At 58.2% G+C, this 24223-nt stretch overlaps 1 protein-coding gene across 11 annotated transcripts in view; it reads left to right on the plus strand.

The window, feature by feature from the left end:
- Nucleotides 1-24223, plus strand: part of LOC140599790 (adenylate cyclase type 1-like) — a 271616-nt gene that overhangs the window by 145084 nt on the left and 102309 nt on the right. For all 11 annotated transcript variants that reach the window (XM_072764990.1, XM_072764985.1, XM_072764982.1 and 8 more), the window contains 2 exons: nucleotides 18843-18970; nucleotides 23354-23511. In XM_072764990.1, the coding sequence (XP_072621091.1) occupies nucleotides 18843-18970; nucleotides 23354-23511 (286 nt within the window). The remainder of the gene's footprint in view (nucleotides 1-18842; nucleotides 18971-23353; nucleotides 23512-24223) is intronic.

A 24223-nucleotide genomic window follows, 5' to 3' on the forward strand; every position in this document is an offset into this window, starting at 1 on the left:
GTTGAGTTTCCGCTGTCTCCAGCCTATCTTTCCTGTTCTCTTTGTGCGTGGCTCCCAGTCAGCCTGATGCCCTTCCCTGATGATCCTTCGGGATTGAGGAGGCAGGATCTCTCAGCAGGAACCGCCACCACTCTCACCATCCCATCTTCACTGTCCCTGAATTTAGGGCAGATGAATTTAGGCCACGTGGCGTGTGCCTGCTGTCATGCTCCTCTTTTTATGGAAATGAACTCAAAGGAGGAGACTGGATGTTCTGTCCCAGGCTCAGTGACGCCTTGACTTTAGAAAGGCTTTGTGGTTAACAGGGGATTCTGTGGTGTTCCAGTGTCTTTTACCACTCACTGTGGAGCACAGTACAGGAGGAGCAAGGGGGAGGCCTTCGTTCTGGTAAGTGACAGAAAAGCGGTGATGGGGTAGGATGTGGTGAAGGCGAAATGGCATCGGGTGCTACCTCAGGAGCTTTGGTCAGCTTTCAGGGACAGGAAGGACTAGCTGAGCCAGGGATCAGGAATCGACAGCTGTAAACCATCTGGACCTACCTGCTGTCTTTCAAAATTCTTCACGTGCCCTAAGAGTGTGTGGAGGTCATGGTCGGAGTCGGAAGGTCGTGGCAGACGGAACGCACTGGAGCAGGGAGAGCGCTGAAAAGATCTCGTTCCAGGAAGAGATGATGGTGGTGTGGACCCAGGTGCTAAGAGTGGCCAGGCAGACGGTCAACCCTGAAGGCACAGCCGACGGCCCGGCCTGAAGGATGGATTGTGGGATGGGAGAGGGGGAGGGATCAGGAAAGAAGTGGGCTGAGGGCATGTGGGTACCTTTAAGGGACGTGAAAAAGACAGCCTTCGGGAACTGAAACATAGATGATGGGTTGGCAATACTCTCAGGTAGATGTCCAGGTGGAGGTGTGGACGGGGAAGGAAGTACTTGCGGAAGGAAAGGCAGAGGCCCGGCCTGAAGGTACGCCTTCGAGAGGTGTGGTGGCCTGTAGCTGCAGCCTGCACCTCCGGCGGGTGTGGAGACGGGGTGCGAGGTAGAGGAGCAAGCCTTTGGCGGTCCTCCTGCAGGTCAGGTGAAAAGGATGGAGGCCGCAGCTGCATCACCGAGGGCAGCTTGTCAGGGCAAACGGTGGAGTGTGGACGTCTTAACTCTGAGTAACAAAGGGCTTCAAGGAGGGACTTAATATTCGTGTCCAGGATTATCTGTAACATCAAGACAGATTTAGGCAGTCACATTCATAGCGAGCTTGAATTGGAGTTTGTTGAACTGGATGGTTTTGGGAGATTCCATCGTCTCCTGAGCCCTGATGTTCTGTAATGTCAGAACCACGTGTCCAGATGGTGCCTGGGCCGTGTCCCACGAGGTTTGGTCATTGTGGCTTTTCTTTTACTGGTCTGAGGAACCCGCAAGTCTCTTTTCCTCTGTCCGTCCTCTCCTCTGCACATGAGCTACTAGGGTGCGAGTGAATCTCGAACCCCCTGCAGTGTCCTGCTCTTGCGTATTGTGACGGGTTCGGTGCCTGGGTCCGATGGTTGAGGCCCTGCTACGTGACTTCAGGGCTATTTCCCTTGGGTGGTCTCTTCTATGATCCTCCCGGTAAGAGCTGTTTTTCCAGTCTCTTCCTGCCAACATATTCTTACATGTTTATGGCTTGGAGGTAGTTTAAAATAATGAAGCCTTTATTCCATGATTTATCCTCTATTTTTATATATTTAAAAGATGCTCATTTCACGGTTGGTATTTTGCGCCTCATGAACTCTCATAGTTACTCATTTGGGAATTTGAGATTTTTTGTATTTCAGTATATAGTTTCGTAGTTTTTTAATCCATTGCAATGTTGATGAAATTGTCATAGTTATTCACTTGTTTTATCATTTAACTATTAAAAAAGATTTATATTTTTTCTATTAGTGATCTCACCACTTGATCTACTGAGTTGTCTTCAGAGAATTCATTAAGATTATGCAATGAAACCCCATACGTGTTTTAAAGTCTAATCGTATTGTATCATTATATCCGTGGTCTTAAACTGTTAGCAGAGTGAGAGAAAAAGTAAATAGTGTGATTTGATCAAATGCCGTGTTTCCATCGCTCTCGCTCACTGCGTCGAGCAAGCGGGGTTCACGGTTTTCCTGTTTACTTGTCACTTTAACTTGGTTACACCGCTTTATTCTCTGTCCCCTGCAGCTTTGAGTTGGTCCCCACCCCCTTTATTTTCTGGTCTTTAATCTTTGCATATTATAACTCTGACATCATTCCACAAGTGCTCACGCCTCCTTCTCTTTGCATGACACACTATGGTAGCAGAGTGTTTGCCAGCATCACCGTTGTTTCAGACCGCTCTGGGCCTGTGTCTTCGTTCCATGTTTTGGGAATTGTGAGGCCTTTGGCAAGGAGCTTAGAGTTTCTATGTGTAAAAGGAAGTAATAATAATATTTAGTTCAGAAAGTTGTGAAATTTAAATAACGTGTCGTAAATTTTTGAATACTTAGCTGACTACTCAATGCGTTACCTAAAAGGTTTTTTAAAAATCTGATTCAAAAATCTGATTCAAATATACTATTTTCTTCCAGTCTCCCTCCAAACCCCAAATGGCCAGAACTTGATTTTCCCCTATTGTGTTTCTACACGACGTACTGTTCTTTTGAAGGCGGTGTCTCTTCCCAACCCTCACCCCCCGCCACAGCTGCTTTTCGGATTTCCCTTTTGCTTTTGTTTTTCTGTATTTTGATGATCACGTGACCTGTGTGTGATGCGTGCCTGTGTGTACATGTGCACGCGTGTGCTGTGTGTGCCTGTAAGCGCACATGTGTTTTCATTCTGCCTCTTGAATATGGGGGTTGGTGTCTTTCTTCAGTTTGGGATCCTTGGCCGTTCTCTCTCTGGATATTGCTTCTGTCTCTGTCCCTCTTTCCCTGGGACCTCAAGTACAAGTATGATGGGCCTTTTGCAGTGGACCGTGTGTCTTCTGTTCTTTTCATTGCTTCTTCTGCTTGCTCTCCGGTTTTGGTATTGTCTGTGTGCTCTGTGTCAGAACCCACCAATCTTGTCCTTTCCTGTGCCATCCGAGTTTTCTGGTAAGCCATCGATGAATGCTTGATGAAAGATAGTTTATTTCATAGGTCTAGAATATCCATGTGATTTCTTCATATGCATTACACTCTTCTCATTCAGTTCTCCATCTGTTGCATCCACTTCTGTCCATCTTGTTACCTGTTTCTCTTACCAAGATGATCTTACTTACTTGACAGTCTTTGCTTATTTTTATTCTGAATTATTGGTTGCATTTTCCTTCCCATGTACGTTTCTGGTAATTCTTTGGATGTGTGCCTAACACGGTGAATGAAAGAACATCGAGGGCCAGATGGTTTATTTGGTTGGTCGATAGTCCCTTCTTCTCTTTGGTGCATTGAGCTGGCCGTCGTTGCCCCTGTAATTTGTCCCTGTTTTACTCCTGTGGACACTCTGTGTTTTGATTGAGACCCACTAGGCAGAAGCAGGCTCTTTGTCCTCAGCACTGGAAGGCCTCACAAGCACTAGCTAGTCCTTTCAGGGATTTGGAGCGTCATACTTAGTCTTCTGCCCCATGCAGCTCAGTCGTCTGGCAGCTCCCACGTGGGTGGGTCTGTGCTTGTGGGAGACCCATTCTCGCTAGCAGAGGCTCATCCCATCCCGTAGGTACTGCGAGGCCACGGTAAGCTTCGCTCGGTCCCGTCCCCTTCACCTCCCACCTTGCCAAAGCACACGTCCTATGGGAACGTCAGCGTTGCATCTGGGCCTCCTTGAGTTTCCAGTGTGTCACTGTATGGTGGTGGTGTCCTCTTATCCCAGTGGAGCTGATGTCCTGAGCTGGAATCGGCAAGTGGCCTGGGGACAGAATGGTGCCCCATCATCAGCCTCCCCAGGGAAGGGCTCTCTGTTCTCTGCACGGATCCTTTACCTAGCTCTGGTCATCTGACAGCTTCCTGACTATCGCCAGGAGCACATCTGGGCGTAACCAGCCTTTTCTGGTTGTTGGGATGGAGGCTTTGGCTTGCACCATGTAAGTATGTGTGTATCTTCTCAGGAAGCATAAGTCCCTGATTTAATAAAAAGCTTAGAAATTGTGATTTGTTAATACCTGAAAGATGGTGGTGAGCAAGTTCTTGGTAACTGATGATGCACATAGCAAGTGCCCCATTCCTGCTTTTTTAATTGGATGCAGAGTTCTTTGTTCACTGTACACAAGAATGTGTGATTTTTTCATTCTTTCTTTTAGATTGTGTTCAAATTCCAGTTAGTTAACATATAGTGTAGTATGAGATTCAGGGGTAGAATGGAGTGATTGATCAGTTGCATATAACACCTAGTGCTCATCACTTCACATGCCCTCCTTAATGCCCATCCCCCAGGTACCCCATCCCCCACCCACCTCCCCTCGGGTGACTCTCACTTTGTTTCCTGGGATTAAGAGTCTCTTATGGTTTGCCTCCCGCTCTGTTTTTATCTCATTGTATTTTTCCTTCTCTTCCCCATGCCCATCAGTTTCGTTTCTTGAATTCCACACATGAGTGACCCAGAGGGCTGACACACCCAGCCAGAGAAGCAGGGCGCCCGGGGCGCAGGGCAGCCCTGAGCCAGCAGGTATCCCCAGGACTTTACAGCAGCTGCTGTGGGAGGCTGAGGTCCAGGGTGTGGGGAGGCAGGAGGCGGGGCCGAGTACTGGCACCTTCCCCACCAGAGGCCGTCTCCCTACATGCAACGTCGGGCTGCCCCAAACCCTACACGCAGCATGTTCACCAGATGCCCATGCGCCTGGGGGTTGAAATGGCAGGGGTCCGGAGCACCCTGGGTGAAGGAGGACCCCAGAGCTGTGTGGGGCCCCACGTGGCCCCTCTCCCGCAGCCTTGTGGCTGCTTCTGCAGCAGAGCTCCTCTTCGCTGGGGACCCGCCCCCCAGACCAACAGACAGCTGACAGGTGGCCCCCGGGGCTCCTACGCCTTTGAGCTCAAGCACGAGCTCCTGCTTGGCAGCCCCTCCGTGGCACCTCCCAACCCAGACCCTCTGCAGGCCAGGCACATGATGGAAGGCTCCTAGGCCCCTGCTGCGGGCTGCCAGGAGACCCCGCCCCAGGCCACGCGATGGCCCTGACCTGGGAAGCTTCCCAACCACCGGCCCTGCAGGAGAGCCTGCCCCAGACCACCAGCCGCCCCACCGCTATACCCATACCAGGACCCGTCCTCGGGGAGAAGCGCCTGGGCTGTTGGGGATCGGTCGGCAAATGACGCCAGGGGCCTACCCCCCGCCCTGCAGAGCGTCTGCTGGTACCAGTCCTGTGCCACACGGATGGCAGAGGCAGGGAGGCCCCACTGGAGCAGCGTGCGGGGGGGGGGGGGCAGTCCAACTCCAGGCTCAGGGTCATTCCTTCCTCTGTGGCCCTCACACCGTGTTTGCATGTAAACGTCCCCGAGTGCATCCGCCTCTGGCTAAACCGCGTTGGAAGCAGCATGATGGAGAAGGCGGGAGGCCCGGCCTGGTTTCCTCCTCCATGCTAGCCAGACGGGAGACCACCCAGCCGGGACAGCCCCGCCAGGCTGCTGTGCCTGCCGGCCTGGCGGGGTGACACTCACCACGTACCCCCCTCAGCTTGGGCTCCAGTATCCGTGGGCCTGGTCCCCTCAGGGCTATTGGAACACATAAGGCTGTACCCAGGTCCGGGCTCAGCGGCACAGGGCAGGCCAGGGCAGCTGTCGGGCTGCACGCATGCCGACCTCTGGAGGCCAGCCAGCCCTCAAGAATCACATCCAGGAAAGGAACTCGGGGTGGGGGAAGGGGAGGTGGGTTGGGGGTGGGGGTGACGGGGTGAAGGGCACTGATGGGGGCACTTGATGGGGTGAGCACTGGGTGTTATTCCATATGTTGGCAAATTGAACACCAATAAAGAGTCAATTTACAAAGGAAAAAGAAAGGAACTGACACATGTTTCCTAACTGATGGGAATGCTAAATCCCAGTTAGATATTAGCAAAAATTCAAGATATAACATTTTTCCCATCGATGTTCCAAAAAAAAAAAAAAAAGAATGACACCCAGGGAGAGCCCCTGGTGCTTGAGCAGATGGCTGAGCGGGGAGCAGAGCCTGAAATGATGGTGTTACCCCCCCACTCTCCGAGGCTGGGACAGGTGCCAGCGGGAGGCCCACGGGAGCGCCAGCATGCCTGTGGGGCAGACCCGGGTGGCTGCGGGTCTGTCCTCAGGTGGGCAGTCCTGGGCACACTCCTCTCCACACCAGAACTGCCGCCTCCCGGACACTTCCTTTCTACATAGAACATGGAGACTGTTCTCCCTCCCACACGTTTTGGGGCAAACTGTTGAAAGATGGGACCTCTCCTCCCTGGCAGATAATCTTTGGTCCTGGGCACTTGTGCACTAATGCCAGCACGCATCCTCCATTCACTCGAGAAGCGTCGCCAGAGCCTGCCCATGAGCACGGTCCCCGGGACTGGAGTGCAGCCGAAGTGCTGTGCCCGGGGGGGTGCAGGCAGATGGGTGAGCCTGGCACCGCAGGGCGAGACTCGCTCCACGGGGTGCCGGGATGGGGTGTCCTCCGGCTGAAGCTTCGGGATCCTGTGCTCAGTTCAGCTTTTCAGAACCTGCTGGAGACCTGTGTCAGCTCTGCAACGACAATCCTTTTTTCTTGAAAGCTCATGAGATTTCTGAAAACCACAGGTTAGAGCAGACACAGTTCAGAAGACACTGAGGAATCCCCGACATTGGCGTCTGCTTTGTCCGTGAACCAGGGACCTCGTGGCTGGAGTTCCGGAAACGCACACACGCAGAGAAGAGTCTTGGAAGCAAGTGACACACATGGACGCCGAAGTGCTTAAATACAGATTTATTGCAAACCGTCACTGGAGAGGGGACTTCGCGGGCGGGCACCCTGGTCTCCGCGGACCTCGGCTGACGGAGCTCAGTGGCCAATCTGAGGCGGCCGCATCTGAAGTGAGAAAACACGCAGGCTGCGCCGGCTCCAGGGCCCAGGCCGGCAGCAATGGGCAGAGGACACCCACGAGGACGGCCCGCCATCCGCCGCATGGCCTGGTGCCCCAGCCCGCCACTCTGACGCTGGTGAGCCGCTGCCACGGCAGGCGGGGTGGGCCAAAACACGACACTGAAAATGACGTCAGATAGAGAAGACGACGGGCCATGGCGTCCATGGCTCCCCAGTCTCCCGAGTAGATGGGGTACGGTGCACGTCCCCCGTCGTCACACCAGGAGACCCCGACGAGACCATCGAGACCGGTTCTCACACACGTGCGTGCCATGAGAGCCCTGGGACGTGGGACAGGTTGGCAAATCCTGGGACCCTGAGGATGGGGTCTCAGCAGCTCCAGCAACAGGCTCCGGCCCAAGTATGGGGGCAGAGCTCTGCGCCGCCTTGGCCATTCTCCTCCCAGCCACCTGGTGTCTACACCTCCTTCGATGGCACGAGAGCCACCCGATGCTTCCCAGGGGCTGCTTCGGACATACTCAGGAATCCCCACCCATTCCTGGCCACCTCGAGCCACAAACCTGCCCCCACACAACCGACGAGTCAGCTCCCGCCTACTCAAGCCCTTTGAAGGGGGCCATTTCTGGAGGAACCATCACCTTGAAAGGAGTCCTCCTCAGCCCCCAGGACAGCCCCCGAGGGAAGGTCCCAGGAAACCTGCCAGCTGACAGCCCCAAGGAGCAGCGCGAACGCGGCCTGCGGGTTTGGGGTGGCTCAGGCCCCACGGGCAGAGCAGAGGCAGGAGGAAAGGCCGCGGCTGTGTCTCCCGAGGGCATCCGGTCGGCTCCCCGACAAGGACCAGGCCCCACAGAGGACGTGGGAGGACAGTTCCTGCTGCGTCTGTGGCCTACTCGGGAAGGTGTGCCCACATCCGGCAGCGCCGACCAAGAGCCCCAGTCTGGTCTCCCCGACGGGGCTGAGCAGCCGGCAGACTCACACACACACAAACACACACGAAGCGAGAGCACAAGCATGGGTGTGCAAGAGAGATGAAGGCCAGGGCCCCCGCGCCCCCCTCGGCAGCAGCCGGCCCAGAACCCACTCCCCGGGCCCAGCACAAGGAAGCAGAGCCCACGCAGCAGCAGCAAGAGGAGAGCGGGTGGCCTGTGTCCCGCTTGCCCCATGCTGCTCCCCAAGTGTGGAGACCCAGGGCCGGGCGCCGCGGGTTCACCCTTCTTTTTCAAACGATTTTTTTTATTGGAGTTCAGTTTGCTGTCATGTAGCATAACACCCAGTGCTCATCCCAACAACTGCCTCCCTCAGTTCCAATCACCCAGTCACCCCAACCCCCCACCCACTTCCCTTCCACTACCCCTTGTTCTTTTCCCACAGTTAGGTGTCTCTCATGTTTTGTCACCCTCTCCGATATTTTCACTCCTTTTCTCTCCTTTCCCTTTATTCCCTGTCACTAATTTTTAATTCCCCAAATGAATGAGACCATGTAATGTTTGTCCTTCTCCCATTGACTTATTTCACTCAACATAATACCCTCTAGGTCCCTCCACGTCGAAGCAAATAGGGTGTATTTGTCATTTCTGTTGGCTGAGTAATACTCCATTACATAGGTAGAACACATCTTCTTTATGCATTCATCTGTCGGTGGGCACCGAGGCTCCTTCCACAGTGTGGCTATTGTGGACATTGCCGCTATAATCATCGGGGTGCAGGTGTCCCGGCGTTTCACTGCGTCCGTATCTTTGGGGTAAATCCCCAGCAGTGGAATTGCTGGGTCGCACGGCAGCTCTATTTTGAAGTCTTTGTGGAAGCCCCACCCACACAGTTTTCCAGAGTGGCTGCACCAGTTCACATTCCCACCAGCAGTGCAGGAGGGTTCCCCTTTCTCCACATCCTCTCCAACATTTGTGGTTTCCTGTCTGGCTAATGTTCACCATTCTCACTGGTGTGAGGTGGTATCTCATTGTCCTTCTGAGTTGTGTTTCCCTGATGGCCAGTGATGCGGAGCATTGTCTCATGTGCTTGGTGGCCACGTCTATGTCTTCCTCTGTGACATTTCTGTTCATGTCTTTTGCCCATTTCATGATTGGATTGTTGGTTTCTTTGCTGTAGAGTTGAATGAGTTCTTTAGAGATCTTGGACACTGGCCCTTTATCTGACGGTCATTTACAAATATCTTCTCCCATTCTGTGAGTTGTCTTTTAGTTTTGTTGAGCATTTCTGTTGTTGTGCGGAAGCTCCTCATCTTGATGAAGTCCCAGTGATTCATTTTGGCTCTTGTTTCCCTGGCCTTCATGGATGTATCTTGCAAAAAGTTGCTCTGGCCACGTTTCAGAAGGGTGTTGCCTGTGTTCTCCTCTCAGATTTTGATGGCTTCCTGTCTCACATTTAGATCTTTCATCTATTTTGAGTTTCTCTTTGTGTTCGGTGGTGTGAGAGAATGGTCCAGTTTCATTCCTCTGCGTGTGGCTGTCCAATGTTCCCAACAGCATTTATTGAAGAGACTGTCTTTGTTCCGGTGGATGGTGTTTCTTGCTTTGTCGAATATTAGTTGACCATAGAGTTGAGGGTCCACTTCTGGATTCTCCGTTCTGTTCCATTGACCTATGTGTCTGTTTTTGTGCCAGGACCACACTGTCTTGATGAGCACAGCTTTGTAGTACAACTTGACATCCAGCATTGTGATGCCCCGGCTCTGGTTTTCTTTTTTCATATTCCCCTGGCTACTTGGGGTCTTTTCTGATTCCACACTAATCTTCAGATGATTTGTTCCAACTCTCTGAAGAAAGTCCATGGTATTTCGATAGGGATTGCGTTCCATGTGTAAATTGCCCTGGGTCACGTGGACATTTTCAATATATATATATATATATGAATTCTTCCAATCCAGGAGCATGGAATAGTTTTCCATGTCTCTGTGTCTTCCTCAGTTTCTTTCAGACGTGCTCTGTAGTTTTTTGGGTAGGGATCCTTTACCTCTCTGGTTAGGTGTATTCCTAGGTATCTCATGCTTTTGGGTGCAATTGTCAATGGGACTGACTCCTTAATTTCCCTTTCTTCAGTCTCATTGTTAGTATATAGAAATGCCACTGATTTCTGGGCATTGATTTGGTATCCTGCCACGCTGCCGAATTTCCTGTATGAGTTCTAGCAATCTTGGGGTGGAGTCTTTTGGGTTTTCTAGGTACAGTATCATGTCATCTGCGAAGAGGGAGAGTTTGACCTCTTCTTTGCCAATTTGAATGCCTTTTATTTCTTTTTGCTGCCTGATTGCTGAAGCTAGGACTTGTAGTAGTATGTTGAGTAGCCGTGGTGAGAGTGTACGTCCGTGTCGTGTTCCTGATCTTAGGGGAAAGGCTCCCAGCATTTTCCCATCGAGAATGATATTTGCTATGGGCTTTTCATAGATGGCTTTGAAGATGCTGAGGAATGTTCCGTCTATTACTACAGCGTCAAGAGTTTTGATCAGGAATGGATGCTGTATTTTGTCAAATGCTTTCTCTGCATGTATTGAGAGGATCATCTGGTTCTTGTTTTTTCTCTTGTTGATGTGATCCATCCCATTGACTGCTTTACGAGTGTTGAACCAGCCTTGCATCCCGGGGATAAATCCACTTGGTCATGGCGAGTAATCTTCTTTATGTACTGTTGGATCCTGTCTCCTCGTATCTTGAGAATGTTTGCATCCGTGTTCTTCGGGGATATCGGTCTGTAATTCTCCTTTTTGGTGGGGTCTTTGTCTGGTTTTGGAATTAAGGTGATGCTGGCCTCATAGAACGAGTTTGGAAGTATGAATGGACCTAAAGTACCACGATGTATAATTTAAAAGCATCAGAGTCAATTTTGTACAAAGTTAACTTACCCTTTATTACAAATAAAATTCATGAAGCAATTATAGAGGTTTATGAAAAACACAAAATACAGAAACAGCACAATGAAAGGGGCGGGGAAGGCTTCAGTTGTGCTGCAGCCATCACGAGCTGCTGCTCGGGGGCCGAGGCTGGTGGCTCCACTAAGGCAGGTGACCGCTCCAGCCCTTCGATGAACTCGAGATGAACTCGAGAGCCAGCACCGGGACCTGCTCCTCCTTCTGGGGTGGCCAAGAAGCAGGTGGCTCCTCCAGATCGGGACAGTGAATCAGAGGTATGACCACCAGGTACCTTGGCTTGACCTCAGCAGCCAGCATCTTGGCCCAGGCCTAGCTCTCAGCACCAGCAGCCGGGACCGGCTCGATCACCTCAGGCCCAGGAGCTTCAGCAGGCCCCACAGTCGGCCTCGGGCGGGCTCTTGCTGCGGTGGTTCAGGGTGTTGCTCGGGGTCCGAAGCGGGTTGCTCCCCTGAGTGAGGCGGCTGCTCTGGCACATCGATGACCTCCATAGCAGGTGGTGGGGCCCGTTCGGCCTCCAGGGCTCCCAAGGGTGCAGGTGGCTCTACCAGGTCAGGACAGGGATTCAGAGGTCTGACCACCACGTGTCTCGTCTTGAACACAGCAGCTGGCATCCCGGCTCGGGCCAAGCCCTCAGCACCAGCAGCCGGGACCGGCTCGATCACCTCAATCCCAGGAGCCTCAGCAGGCTCTACTGTCGGCCTCGGGCGGGCTCTTTATGAGAGCGGTGGTTCAGGGTGTTGCTCGGGGTCCGAAGCCCGTTGCTCCCCTGAGTGAGGTGGCTGCTCCGCCACATCGATGACCTCGATCGCCGGTGGTGGGGCCCGTTCGGCCTCCAGGGCTCCCAAGGGTGCAGGTGGCTCTTCCAGCTCAGGCCAGGGATTCAGAGGTCTGACGACCATGGGTCTTACCTTGTACACAGCAGCTGACGTCAGGCCTCAGGCCGAGCACTCAGCTCCCCCAGCTGGGACCAGCTCCTTCCCCTGAGCCCTGGAAGGTGCAGCAGGCCCCACAGTCGGGGCTCGGGCGGGCTCTTGCGGTGGTTCAGGTTGTTGCTCGGAGTCCGAAGCCGGTTGCTCCACTGGCACATTGATGACCTCCATAGCCGGTGGTGGGGCCCGTTCGGCCTCCAGGGCTCCCAAGGGTGCAGGTGGCTCTTCCAGCTCAGGCCAGGGATTCAGAGGTGTGACCGCCACGTGTCTTACCTTGTACACAGCAGCTGACGTCAGGCCTCGGGCCGAGTGCTCACCTCCAGCAGCTGGGACCAGCTCCATCCCCTGAGACCCTGAAGGTGCAGCAGGCCCCACCGTCGAAGCCCTGGCATGCTCTTGGGGTGGTTCAGGGTGTTGCTTGGGGTCCGCAGACAGAGTATCATCTCCAAGAAGACAAAGTATCATCACCAGGATGGACTTTCCACGTCCCTCTCAAATCAAGGACACGCTACCCACCGCTCAACGTGTGTGAGTGCAAGAGCCCTGGGAGGTCTCCCCAAACTGCAGTCCATGGGGATGGGGTGTGAGCCTATCCAGTGCTCCCGGCCCAGCAGCATGGAGGCTTGATCTGTGTGGCCCACCCTGTCCCCAACTCAGCCACCCCAGTCCTCCTCACCTCCACCCTCAAACTCCACTTGATGGAGTTTTACAAAACGGCAAAGGTAACGCTCCACACGACAGTCGAGCACTGAGCCTGGCACATATTGCCCTGTGAATTTCAGCAGCTTGGTCAGGGCAGGAAATTCTGGGGGATCGTGGAAGTCCTCCTCATAGTAGTCCAGCCAGATGGTCAGGAAGGAGGTCAAGGCGCTGGGGAGGGACAGGTGGGCAGAGGCGTCAGAAGACAGGGCTCCTCACACAGAGGTGTCCCGGGGAAGCCCTGCAGGAACCGGGGCCCTCGGCCTCCAGCGTGGGGCTGTCGGAGGCCAGTGCTGCTCCTTGTCCACCTGCCACCTGGCGGTCCTACCTGCCACAGCCCTGCTCACTGAGGAGGGGCTGGCACGAAGCCTCTGTGCATGGGAGCCCATGACCAGCAGTGTGACCATCACTGTCTTTCCCGGGGAACCTTCCCTCCTGTGGGTCTGCCCAGCCTCACTCACGAGGGGCCCCCAGGGGGTGTCCTTCCACTGACTCTAATCTCCCACGGGCGGGGGCCGTCTGGTCCCTGAGCCCTCACTGGCTCTCCTGAGCACCTGCCGTGCACCCGGGTCCAGGTGCCACCAGATTGGTGAGTTCGATGCTCCCCACACCCTCTGCTCTGGGTCCCAGGTGTGGGGCAGACAGAGGGTTGGGAGAATGGGCATGGAGGAGGTCCCTTTGGCGTCCCAGTGCTCTCCCACAAAGCCCGCACCCCACCCACGGCTCTCCTTTCCTCTTTCCCTGACGGGGCCTCAGACCTCTACCCTGTCACAGGAATTGAAGATGTGTGCGATGAGGGGTCCAGCAGAACCCTCCGACCCACAGCCCCCTCGTGGCCCTCCTGGAGAGGGAAGGCTCCCCTGCATGAGCCAGAGCTCACTCACATTTCCCACTGGTCCCGGATTCCTTCCTTCTTGCAGGAAGCTACGATGCATCGATATCTAGAGGAGGGCGGGGGGCATCACATGAATCGTCCTGTGGACCCAACCTCTCCTCATAGGTGCTGTCACCCTCTGAACCCCAACTAGTCCAGAACCCTGGGGGGCCGTCAGCTCTGTGCATTGGGCCACGGGCAGCTCCTGGAGAAGTACCTGTACCCGCTGGCACTTTCTGAATGATTAAGGAATGAAAGGGCTCCGGCCAGGCCCATGGCAGATATCCAAGTGGGCCTGGGTGCCCAGGTGTCCCCGGGGACCCCTACTCCACTCCAAATGCCCCAGGATACAGATCCCAGGTGGACTCCGTTTCAATGGCAAAAGAGGCCAGCTCAAGACCCTGGTGACGGTGGGGAGGCGGCACAGGCTTTGTCATGGGGAGAGAACGAAGACTGCTGAGCACAAGCACAGCCCCTCAAGCCGACCTGCCACAGGCCAGGCCCCGGGGGCTGCCCTACAGGACCCGACTAGGCCCTGTGTGACTCTACTCCAGTCGGAGCAGCAGCCCCAGGGGCCAGGAAGTTCAGCCACGTTCCCCAAGACTCCCAACCAGTAGGTATCCCATCCCCCTGGGCTGTGGAGGGTCAGGGAGCTCACTTTGCAAACAGCAGGTCCAGCACCTCTTCAGGGGTGCCATACTCTTCCACGACATTTAAAAATACAAATAGGGACAGATTGTGCAAGCGCAGCAAGGCAGGCACCAGTTCTTCTACCTCCTGCTGCAGCCGCTCCCTCCGGCTGGGGGTGGTCGGGCAGATCCGATTCCTTCTCAGGGCTGAGGCCCTTTCAGCCTGAGGTGGGACAGAGGGGACGTGCAGCCTGCACTGTAGCCTCCAGACCACCTGGGAGTTGGAGCGCAGGCCAAAGCCCGAGCTCTCAGTGGCTGCGGGGGATGGGGGGGGCAGAAGTGCCCACAGCAGGAACACGGAGCTTGAGGCCTACAGCTCAGTCACTTAGCATCTGACTCTGGGTTGTGGCTCAGGTCATGGTCTCAGCATCCTGAGATCCCGCCCCTGGCAGGCTCTGCTCTTGGGGCAGAGAGTGCTTGAGGAGACTGTGTCTCCCTCTTCTGCTCCCTGCTCTCTGTCTCTTAAACGGACAAGCTATCCAGTAAAGAAATAATCTTAGAGGATAAATTAAAAAAATATATGGATCAATGCAAGGATCTCAAGTGGGAGGGGTCAGTATCCCAGGGCCGCTTGTCAGCTGAGTATTGACAGCACCTCCCTGCATTAACGGCTTCACCCCTTGAATTTGACCACACGTCCCTGTCTCCAGGTGCCCACACGGAGACCTTTCCTTGGGTGGGAGGGCCCAGGGCCTGAGGGTTGCAGGATGTTCAGCACCGTACTGTGATTTGGCAACAGAAGGGAATCGCATCGAAGTCCGGCATCAGTGAAGGGCTCAGTGGCTGTGGGAACCAACTGGCCTTCTGACATGTTGTGCAGCACACGAGGCCCCTGTGCCTGACCCCGGGAGGGGGGGCAGGGATGCGCTCCTTCAAAACCTAACTGCAGAGCGATAGACATAATACAGTGAGCCCCGTGTCCCTTTGGGGAAAAGTCTCCCAACTCACCAGGACCATGCTCCAGCCTTGGAGAAGGTAGGAAAGGACGTCAGGCCAATGGGGCCTCCTGGGAGCACCAGTTAGGAGAAAGCATAGCACAGTGCAAACTACTGGAGACCGCGTGCGATGAGACATGGTGGGTCTCTTTTTCAAAAGTTTTTGTGGGCAGCCTGGGTGGCTCAGTGGTTTAGCACTGCCTTCAGCTCAGGGCGTGATCCTGGGGACGCAGGATCCAGTCCCACATCAGGCTCCCTGCATGGAGCCTGCTTCTCCCTCTGCTTATGTCTCTGCCTCTCTCTCTCTGTCTCTCGTGAATAAATAAATAAAATCTTTAAAAAGAGTTAATTATAAAAAAAAGTTGTTATTCATTCATGACACACACACACACACAGAGAGGGGTGGGGGGCAGACACACAGAGGTAGAAGCAGTCCCCATGCAGAGAGCCCGAGGTGGGACTTGATCCCGGGTCTCCAGCATCAGGGCCTGGGCAGAAGGCAGGCGCTAAACCACTGGGCGACCAGGCATCCCCTGAAGGCTCTATTCTGATATTCCTACAATTCTGTGCACAGGGACTCTGCATGCATCTGGCCCAGGCAGGGGCAGGGCCATGGGGGCAAGTTTGGGGAGGAGGGGAATCCAGACTCCTGTCGCAGCAGAAGTCTAGGGGGTAGCGCAGGGGAGCAGAGGCTGGCTTCTGGGACCCGGGGCCCTTCCTGCTGCATCGGGGCCCTGGGTGTCGGGTGGCCCCAGCCCCTGCACTCACCTTGAACTCTTGCAGGCCTCCGTAAGATGTGTTGGGCTCCTTCCAGATCACCACCAGGGTGTCGGGGATGTCCTCTTCCTCCTGCCTCCGCCGCCTCCCGTTGTCCCATGTGCAGCTCTGTATGTCCCGTGTGGAGTTCTGTATGTCCCGTGTGGAGCTCTGTAAAGACAGTGTGGGGCAGCCAGGCAGGAGGCCTCAGCGCCGGGTCTGGCCGCCTCGGTCGGGCCGCACACCCAGCTGACTCCATTGCAGACACACCACAGCACAGCGGGCACACACCTCCCCCAAGGAGTGCAAAGGGATGCGGCTGCAGGGCCTTGGGTTAACTCCGAGTCGGGTAAGAGGGCACCTCAGGAATCCTGTTTCCACCCTGCCCACCGTGACCTCAGGGTGACCCTGAAGGGATCACCGGGGAACCTGCTGCCCTGCACGGTCCTCCATCCTGGATGCGACCTGCCCACACATCCCTGGTTCCCTGAAGAGGAGGGGATGGGGCTGCCCCGGATGGCTGGCACAGGTGGCCTGGCCTGGCCTGGCCTGCTCTGTATTACCCTACGGCGCCTCCTGAAAAACTCCCTGAGGCGTTGAGTTTGACGGTGGCACCAACGTCTCCAGCATTCGAAGCAGCCGCATCCCTGGGGTTCCTGGGGTTCGTCGGAACTGGGAAAGTGATTAGGGAACATCTTTCAGTAGCAGAAGTCTCCTGAAAGTGAGCCTGAGGTGGGGCTGCACTAGAATGTGGGGGCCCGGGTGCAGGGTTCCAAGTTCTGTTGGCCTCTGTTGTGAAAGAAGTGACCTCACTGCCTAGGACCCCCTCCCTGAGTCCACTCCTGGAGGAAGCTTCAGGAGCAGCGCTCAGGGCTCCCAATGCCCCCCTCCCCCGCCCGCGGGCAATGGGCTGTGTGCACACAGTGACACAAGCGCACCCCTCTCCACAGGCCCCAGGGAAGGGCTGTGTGCAGCCAGGGCCCCAGCCTGGAAACGCACCTGGGGTCAGACACAACTTTCCATTCTTCCCAGGTTTCCACCCCAGAGAAGCCTTTGTGCCCATCGGGGATGGCCTGCCTTGTCTGTGGGTTAGGGATTATCCTAGCAGGTGCTTCCTCCAGACGTCCCCAGGCCACTGTGGTATCATATCTATGATATTCGGGGCGGGTGTCCCATGCAGGAAATACCTCCCACCACGTTCTTCCTTGGTGTGTACATGCGTCCAGGCCCACAAGGTCCCTGTGTGCACACTCGTGGGCACCGGTACCCTCATTCTGGAGGCCCAGAAGATGACAGTCCCACAGGGGCAGGGATGGGGAATAGCCTCCCAAGATCCTAGGCTCCTGAATCCAAGGCAAACCCTACAGTAGGTGTGGGAGTCTTGGCGTAGAAGGTGTGAGGCCGTCCTTATCCTGAAACCCTGCAGCCCCGGGCTGATCGCTGGGAGAACGTCCTGACGCCCAGGACACGGGTGAGGCTTGGCGGTGGCGTCTCGTGCCATCCCTGTGCCCCAGGCCTGCAGACGGGACGATGGGAGAGGGCTCCCTGTCCTTGGCCTGCATGGGCGTCCTGGCCTGCCTGCCCACTGGGGACGATGGGGACGGTGGGCAAGAGCCCGGAGAGAGCCCAGGGCTGCCTGTTGGCAGGAGGCTTGGCGAGCATGGCTGAGGAACGCAGGCCAGCTGACTCCCAGGGGCCCGGGCCTCGGCTCCCCCGGGGGGGCGTCTGCCTCCGGCCATCTGGCTCCGGCTCCCCAACACCAGCAGAGGACAGGACGCCACCGGCCCGACCTTCCCGCGGGAAACCCGGGAGCTCCTTTCCACAGGCAGGGAGCCCGGCAGGGTCCTAACAGGTGGCTGCCACGGTCCCCCGGAGGCTGAGTGGTCAGAACCGGACGTCCCTGCGGCCAGCTTGCAGTCCACGGGGGAGCCCCAGGGGGCCGGACAGGCGCCTGTCCTCTGACGTGGGACGTGGGTGGGGTTACAGGCGGCGGGAGCTGAGGGCTCTCACGGTGAATTCTCAGGTCAACCTGTAGCACCGGAGAACACCCGGAGGGGTCGGTCCTTCTGGGCAGGCGGAGGGCAGCATGAGCAGAAGCCGGGGGATGTGCTCTCAGTGGGGCTGCAGTCGCCCGTGGGCCCAGGGCACCCGCGACACTCCCCGTGTGACCACGGCCACGCTTCTTACTGCTTGTGTTCATTCTGGAAAAGGTCATCGTTTTTCGTGAAGTTTGCGACTTCCGTTAACGTGTAGCGGGCTTGCTGTCCCCTCTGAACGAACGCGTGAATGCGTTTTGGAGAGCGTCTCCGTCGTATCTCGTGGTCACACCCGTGGACCTGAGCCACTCGCGGGAAGGAGTTTTGTGAGGCCGTCTGCTATTTTAGGGATGTAGAGGGGAGTTTTACGGAAGTGTCCGAGGATGATCACAGCGGAGAGCAGCAGGTCAGCGTGTGACAGGTGCTAGGAAGTCTGCCCCCGGGCGACGGTGAGGTGGGTGCGACACTCTTACTGTTGCAAAGTGCCAGAGTGGCAGTTCTGAGATGACCCTGGGTGGCGAGGTCAGGGTGCAGACCCTGGTGCGCCCCTTGCGGCTCGGGCCCCCGCAGGTGACTCTTCATGGACAGCCGCCCACACATCCCGTGGAGGCCAGCCGCGAGGACTCAGGTGTGTGCACCTGCCCTTCAGGGGCCGGTGTGGGGGGTGTCTGGCACCATGCACAGGGGCCAGCAGGTGACGGTCTGAGGTAGTGGTCAGGAGGGAAGCAGTGCTGGTCCCCATGGAAGAGAGAGCTGGCTCCAGGCTGGGGCTGTGTGGGTGTGCCAGCTGGGCCGCGGGGCGGGCAGAGTGGGCCCCTGCGTGGGAACCGGGCTGAGTGCAGGTGTAGGGCCGGGTGGGTGCCCCAGGGTGTCCCTGACCATAGCCCTGGGGGCCGCTCACCTTCCTGAGGCTGCCCTGGGCTCCGAGGGGTCCCCTGCCTGTCGTGCTGCACGCTCTGTGGTCTCTGGCACCTGGTGGTGAAAGTGCAGGTGCCCAGGCCCCGGGCGGGTCACTAACCTGGGATTTCTCCTGTCGCCCCCCCTCCCCCTCCAGGAGAACCACTGTCGCCACATGAAGATCCTCGGAGACTGTTATTACTGCGTGTCCGGCCTCACCCAGCCGAAGACCAACCATGCCCACTGCTGCGTGGAGATGGGCCTGCACATGATCGATACCATCACGTGAGTGCCCCGCGGCGACCGTCCCCGTGGCGACCGCCCCCGCACTGTCCCGTCCACTCTTCGAGAGCCAGGCCGCATGGCGAGGCGCGTGTGCCTCTGGGACCTCTGCATTTTGCTGGGACGGCATTTCTTCAACCGTGGCCATCCAGGGCATTGTCGGGATGGCGTTAGTGGGGCGGGAAGAAATACGCTTTGTCGCGTAGCCTGGCCGGGCATCCAGGGAGTCAGCCGGGTTCCGCTTGAAGGAATTGCCCGTGCTCAGCCTTGCGCGCCTTGGCATCCAGGTGTCCCGTGCCGAGGGGCCTTCGAGGGAACAGGTGCGCGTCGCCTGGACACCGCGGGCCGGCCGTGTCCACTTCTCAGCCAGCCTATCTCGTCCCATCAGGCAGCAGGATGAAGAGTTAGGGACCCTTGGTCGGGGTAGGAACGGCGTGGGGCTGGGAGGCTGTGCTGGTGGCTGGAGCACCCCGGTACCCACCTCTCAGCAGCTCAGAGGGGTGGGTGCAGCCCCGCAGGGCGGGCTTAATTCACAGGGAGCGCTGTCAGCATCCACACTCGGAGCTGAGAAGTGGCGGCAGCAGCGTTGTCTGGGGAACAAGAAAGGGGAGAGAGAGAGATGCAAACGAGGAGGCTCCGAAGCGTGGACGGGTGTGGAGGTGCGGCTTCCCGGAGCCGGGCAGCGCCCTCGGGGACAGGGTGGGGGCTCTGCGGGCAGTGGGTCCCTGTGCCAGTGGTGGCGGGTCTGCGCCCGCACCAGGGTTGGGGGCGGGAGAGGCCCCAGTGAGGCCAGCGTGCATCCAGACACTGGAGCCTCTGCCCTCGAGGGGGAGCTGCGCTGGGGCAGGCGGGCAGGGCCAGGCAGGAAGCACAGGTGCGTCTCCCAGAGGGTTCCGAGGCTCCCCCTCGCGACGGCGTCTTCTCGTGTCCCCGGCCACGTCCCAGCCATCAGAGCGCCGGGCACCACGTGCCACGAATCCGCCTGCGGTTCACATCGCTTCCTTTGTCAGCATGTGATGTACACCCCGTCGCGCGTCACCCCTCGTGTCACAGCCCGTGCTGTCTTATGTGACGTCGCATGGGGCTCACGTCCAGCAGCTCTCAGGTCGCGGCAACATCAGTGTGGAGCATGGCCTGGGGTCACGTCCTGTGTCGTTCTGGGACCTCCTGGGCCAAAGTGAGGTTGTGCAGGGGGAGGTGCGGGGAGGCAGGTGTCCACTCCCCCGTCAGCCAGTCAGGGGCGCGTCCCCGGCAGGGCCTCGCCAGGCTGCCGCCAACGGCTCGTGCCGTTGATGTCCCTGAGGGCGGTACACTGGCCGCCCCTGCTGGGAGCCTCCTGGGGGGACCTGGTGCCCCCGCTGCCCCCAGGGCTCCTTGGGTGGAAAGGCGCCCGGAGGCGTGCCTGGGACGCCTGGCTGCTCACGCGGGCTCTGGGCCTGCCCTGGTGCGCCCCACCATCGCCGCACCTGGGCAGCCTCGGAGGGATTTCTGTGACGATCTCTTGGCTGCCCCAGCCCGGAGTTCTGCACCTCCCCTCGGCGTGGCTGCTTCTGTGCCATGTGGAGAGGTGGATCGGCCACCTGTCTGCCCCTGCTCCGTTCACTCTGGGCAGTGGGGGCCCCTTGGCTGTGTCTCCTGTCCGCTGAGGCTGAGCTCCAGGCTCCCCGACCCTGTCGGCCCTGAGACCCCGCCTTGGCTTCGGAGGCCGCCCACCCCGGGGCCAGTGGGCATCTTCCTTGGCCTCCAGGGCTGCCGTCTGCATCGGCTCCATATCCCCAGAGGCTTCAATGGCCTCCTGAGATTCCGGGGCCCGGTCTCTGTCTCCACAAACTGGGAGCATGGGCTGGGCGCCGTCCCGGTTGTGGACAGGGGCGAGGGCCACCAGAGCCACAGCTCGGAGCCGGCCTCCTGCCCACGATGAGCCCCTCTTCCCTTCTCTGGGGGCCCCAGCGCAGGGTGCCGCCTGTGTGCGTCTGCCGCATGGTGGGCCTCACGCAGGGACGGGCTCCTGGGGGGCCACTCCTGGCCTGCCGGTGGCCTCCCTCACCTGCTGCACCGCCCCCGTCTGACACAGAAACGTGCACAAACGTGTGTATTTGTGTTTAGCCTGGAGCTCTGTTAGCACGAACCTTGCCCGAGAAGAAGCGAGGAGCAGTGGCCAGGGTGGGTGTCTGGCCTCTGGCCGGGCTGTGTGCTGCTGTGCGTTGGGCCCGCGGCACCCGGGGAGGACGGCGGCTTCCTTCTGGGCAGGGCCTGTCAGTCTTCTCCCTCGGAGCCCCGAAGGCGCAGCATCCCCGAGGCCCCGCCGCGGCCCGGATGGCTAGAGTGAGCTGTGGGCGACCGGCAGGAAGGTGGTGCTTGCAGACGCCCCTCGCCAGGCCGCGGAGCAGTCGGCTCCAGTTGGGGGTCCTCGGCACACGGGGGAGACCCAGAGCCGGGGGCTGGTTTGGGCCGGTTGTAGGATTCTTAGACCATCTGCTGCAGACCCTGTGTGCGGTTCCAGGGTGCTCAGGGTTGGGGATGCTGCTCCCTCGCCCTGAGGGTGTTGCCTCTCTGGCAGTACACCCAGTCGGGGTGCAAACGCGAAAGTCCCTGGACTTGTGAGCTCAGGACAGGCGTGTGAGGGGCTGGGTGTTTGCTGCCCCTGCATGAACACGGTCACGTTTATGGACGGCCTCTCCTCAAGGGCAGGTGGGTGCAGGCCCTGGCCGCCAGGGTTCTGAGCTCTCCTGAGGCTAGGGGGTGGTGGGGGGGTGGGTGGCGGGAGGACATGTGTGTTCCTGGTGCAACGGGTGGGGGCGATCTTGTGCTCCACTCCATGGGAGGCAGGTTCGCGTCGGAGTAACAGGCGGGAACGTTGGCACACTCTGTGTTCAAGACCGTGCAGGGCACTGATGTGGAAGCAGAGGCCCAGGGCTCCCTCCTTGCGGGGTGGGCGCCACTGCTGGGGTTGGGGGCTCTCCAGTCGGGCCGGCCCTCCTACTCTGCTGGGTCCCCATCAGCCGGAGCCTCAGTGCCCCCCTCCGCGGCTCCTCTGCCCCGGCCCCTGAGGCTACAGAGCGTCGGGTCGCACAGCCACCAGCAAGCGGGTGCCGCTGTGGTGCCAAGGAGACATTAGCCGGACACGCTTTGCCCCGGCTCTGGTGTTTGGGGTTACGTCTCTGTGAGACCTTCCCTGACGCGCCTTTTACTGAGAAGTGAGTGTCTCGGTGACTGCATCTGTTGGCAGATGTTTGAGGCAGAGCTTTCCAGAGCAGGTGAGGGTGTGTGGGTTGTGGGATTTGGTGGGCGGCTGGCTGGGGTGCTGCGTGCCGCAAGTGGGTCCCCGCCTCCCCGTCCCTGGGCCCCTTCCTGGCTGCAGAGGCGGAAATGTTAAAAATGCTCAAATGGACCGTGTCCTGCTTTTCTCATTCAGGTTTCTCTGTCTTCCTTTCTGTTTGCAAATTTCAAAACAAAAAAACAAAACAATTAAAAATAACCCAACCCAAATTTTAACCTCATTTTGTTTGTCTTGGCGCCTCTCGTTGGAGGTTGGGAAACGAGTGATAAAGTTAAAATTGAGAGAAACTACGTTCATCACGTGTAAAAGTCAATAGGTATCGAGGACACATCCGTTCAGACTCCCAAGTAACCCGTGGTGGCACGCGGACTTCTGGACGTGCACCGGGCGCCCCGGACCCGACGCGAAACACTGGTTCTGGGGGCTGGGCCCTCGGTGGGCACAAGAGGGTGCGGTGATTGGCGCCCCGCCACAGAAGGCTGGGCCAAGGGGGACGTGGTCCGCACGGGCTGGGGGAGGGGGTTCCTGCAAGAGCAACTGGCACCCAAAGGCCCTGGAGATGGGCCCTGGGGGATGGAGGTGAGGGCCTGGGAGGACTCCCTGGAGGCTGCGTCTCAGCTGGGCCAAGTCGTACTAGGAAGAAGGTGGGCGCACAGGAATCAACCACAATTTTGAAGCAGGAGGGAGGTTGGTCTCTGAGCTCACGGGCCCCCTGCTGTGCCGGGCTGGTGGGGGTCTGCCCCGGGCTGGGCGCTGGTGGGGTTGGCTCCAGGGTGGCGGCCTGGTGGCCCTGCATGTCTGTGGTTTCCCTTGGGGAGACTTGCTAACCACGCGGCCACCTTGTCCTGGGCCATTGCTCGGCCTCCTGGTGTGGTTGGGCTTTGCCGCTCATGTGGAAGGCCCATTGGACACACCTGCCATGGGGGCCACCTGTGGACAGACCAGGGTGGCAGAGGGGCTGGTCACCTGGCTCAGCGCTCCCTCTGGCACCTGACTGTGGCCATGCGTCCCAGAGCCGGGCGGGGACCCCATGCTCCCACCTGTCCGGGCTCCCCTCACGGGTGTACACGAGGGCCTAGCTCATGCCCGTGACCTGTTTCTTGCAGGTCGGTGGCCGAGGCCACTGAGGTGGACCTGAGCATGCATGTGGGGCTGCACACCGGCAGGATCCTCTGCGGGGTCCTCGGCCTGCGCAAATGGCAGTACAACGTGCAGTCCAACGACGTGACCCTGGCCAACGTCATGGAGGCCGCGGCCTGCCCAGGTGAGTCAAGGGGAGGCGATGCGCCCCGGGCCAAAGGACTGGTGCAGGTGCTTCTCGGAGCCACCTGGGAGGGGCCTGCGGGGGGCCCCCAGGACCCCCGGCTTCTGCAGGAGCCGCAGTGGATGGAGAGGAGGTCCGAGGCTCGGACCGCCTGGTGCTGTCGGTTCTCGCTGCTCGTCCCCTGCCAGACTGGAGGAGCCACGGGGGCAGATTGTGTCCCCCGTTCAGCATCGTCGTAGGAACCCGCCACCGCTTGGCCAGTTGGCTGCCAAATGGGAACGGCATATCCACCCCCCAGGCCGCCCCTGCCTCTGAGCCCCGCCTGCACACTCCAGGCCGCCTCCCACTTCAGCCTCCGTGCACTCCGGGCACAGCTTGCTGAGCGTCGGCCAGTGGCCCTCCAGTCACCAGAGGCCACCAGAGGCTAGGCCTGGGCAGTGCCCCCGGGGGCTCCTGATGTCCACAGCGGGAGGAGCCCCCCACCCCCCCGTGTTTGCTGAGCGAATGCGTGAGCTGCGTGTGCCTTGTCGGCCGGGCGAGTCCGCAGGCACCTCTCAGTACTGGCTGGGGGCGGACCCGAGATTGGACAGGGAGGGAGGTGGCCAGCGCCAGGTGTGAGCAGTCCTTTAAGTGGCAGTTTGGTACAAAAGGACCATGGTTTTTGTCAGGTTTAATCTGATTGGTAGTGATCTGGAAGAGAGGCCAGTCAAAA

The sequence above is a fragment of the Vulpes vulpes genome, chromosome 7 (assembly GCF_048418805.1).
Source record: "Vulpes vulpes isolate BD-2025 chromosome 7, VulVul3, whole genome shotgun sequence".
NCBI lineage: Eukaryota > Metazoa > Chordata > Mammalia > Carnivora > Canidae > Vulpes > Vulpes vulpes.